The sequence below is a fragment of the Orcinus orca genome, chromosome 5 (genome assembly GCF_937001465.1).
Source record: "Orcinus orca chromosome 5, mOrcOrc1.1, whole genome shotgun sequence".
Classification (NCBI taxonomy): Eukaryota; Metazoa; Chordata; class Mammalia; order Artiodactyla; family Delphinidae; genus Orcinus; species Orcinus orca.
Window position 1 is genome coordinate 44985112 of NC_064563.1, and position 2100 is coordinate 44987211.

General features: G+C 67.2%; 1 protein-coding gene across 1 annotated transcript; it reads left to right on the forward strand.

Annotated features, from left to right (window-relative positions):
* The first annotated feature begins 533 nt into the window (after positions 1–533).
* C5H3orf80 (chromosome 5 C3orf80 homolog) lies at positions 534–1865 on the forward strand. The gene has a single exon (XM_049710525.1). It carries the CDS (start codon positions 987–989, stop codon positions 1722–1724), a length of 738 nt encoding a protein of 245 aa, XP_049566482.1. The 5' UTR covers positions 534–986; the 3' UTR covers positions 1725–1865.
* The last annotated feature ends 235 nt before the right edge of the window (positions 1866–2100 follow it).

Genomic DNA, 2100 nt, shown 5'->3' on the forward strand with positions numbered 1-2100 from the left:
GTTGCCAACCACTTACACTCCCCTTTGACACTTCACAGATGTGTTACTTACGCTGGAGAAGAGGCCTCCTTCTACCCCAAACCCAAATCCCTGCTGTCCCTTGAGCTCAGTGGGGGCTTGTCGGATGAGCCCCTGGGGAAATATGCACACCTTCTCTCCTTCGTCAACTCGGGTCACTTTGGCGGAGTCCTCCCTGCCCCTCTGGGAATACTTCCGTGGTGTTTTGACCTTAGCCTCTCCGGAGAATTCTCTATCTGTTCTGGAGGTCTCCTGTGGGTACCGGATTTCAGCCCCTGGATCTGCCTGAAAGCAGAACCACCCGGCGGTCTCCAACCCCCCCAAGCTCTGGGACTGCTGCGGGGCTGCGCTAGCCATTAATGGCCATCATCCATTTTTAATCAGAAAGATCACAAGAAGGATGGTAAGCGAATCCCAGTCGCAAGTCAATTTAAATAACATTCCTGGGGAAATCCAATCACTTAAAACTGAAACACCTACGCGAGCAAGAGCCCCCGCCCGAGTGGCGGGGAAGAGCGAGACGGCCGACTTAATCAAGATCAGGGGGCTCCCAGGCTTAGCGCAGAGCGTTAACCCTTCCAGCCCCGGAGGGTGCCAAGGGGGGCTTGGAAGAGCGCGGCCGGCCGGGGCCAAGATGCCCACGGCAGCCCCACGCAGGCTGCCCCTGCCATCTTGGGCGGTTCCGGACGCCCTGCGCCCGGCCTGGGCGGCTGGGCGCGCGGGGTTAAGGTCAGAAGCTCAGGAGGCTGTTCAGGCGCGGGAAGCGGCCGCCTCCCGCAGCCTCGGCGCGCCTCGGGCTCCTCCTTCCGCCCAAGCGTGGCCAAGTGAGGACTGCTCCGGCCGCAGGTAGCAGAGGCAAGGGAGGCGGCGCGCGGGACCCGAGCGGAGCGCCCGGGGAGGGACTGACGGACACGCGGACAGACGGATACCCCCGCGCCCCCGGACCTTAGTAACGGTACGCGCGGGCCATGTGGGGACCCGGGGTCACGGCCGAGGGCCTGTCGGTGGCGCCGGCGCCGCCACCGCTGCTGCCGCTGCTGCTACTGCTGGCGCTGGCGCTGGTGGCGCCCTCGCGGGGCGGCGGGGGCTGCGCGGAGCTGGCGTGCGGCGAGCGGGAGCGCTGCTGCGACGCGGCCAACGCCACCGCGGTGCGCTGCTGCAAGCTGCCGCTGCACGCTTTCCTCGACAACGTGGGCTGGTTCGTCCGCAAGCTCTCCGGGCTGCTCATCCTGCTGGTGCTCTTCGCCATCGGCTACTTCTTGCAGCGCATCATCTGCCCCAGCCCACGCAGGTACCCGCGCGGGCAGGCGCGGCCGGGGCCACCGGGGGGCGCCGGGCAGCCGGGGGCCGCGGGGCCGCCCGACGACGACGACGACGACTCGCCCGCGCTGCTGCGGGACGAGGCGGCCGCCGGCTCTCAAGACTCGCTGCTGGACAGTGGAGGCGGTGGCCGGGGCCGGGCAGGCGGCGGGCGCTCGGCCCCTTCCTGCGCCTCGGAGCACGAGCTGCGCGTAGTCTCGCCGGTCTTCCTGCAGCTGCCCAGCTACGAGGAGGTCAAGTACCTGCCAACCTACGAGGAGTCCATGCGGCTGCAGCAGTTCAGTCCCGGGGAGGTCGTGTTGCCCGTGTCGGTGCTCGGCCGCCCGCGAGGTGGAGGCGCCGGGGAGTCCGACGGCGGCGGCGAGCGCCGCTTCCCGCTCATCTGAGCGCCCGGGGCCTTGCGAGGACCACGCGGACAGAACCAGGCCGGGGGCTACGGGTGGGACGCAAGGCCGGGGTGGCCGCGGCCGCCGCCGCCAGTTGCCTCAGACCCCGCCTGTCGCCCGGAGACTGGATTGGGGCCATCCCCACCCCCGCCTCCCCCGGGATGTTAAGTTTCCCTACGTTTCATTCGGTTCAAGGAAACGTTAGGCAAGCGCGGCGGGGGCGACAACAGCAGACGAGGCCAGAGCGCAACTTTGGAGAACGTCCCCGCCCTAAGCCTCACCTCGGCTTGAGTTCACTTGTAAGTGCCTGCTTCCCGAATCAGAGAACATATGAGCTTCGGGGGAAGGGCAGTAACCTTTAGGGATGAAGCGAGAG

Coding starts and splice junctions, on each gene's coding strand:
- C5H3orf80 (XM_049710525.1), top strand. CDS start 987: ATGTGGGGACCCGGGGTCACGGCCGAGGGCCTGTCGGTGGCGCCGGCG.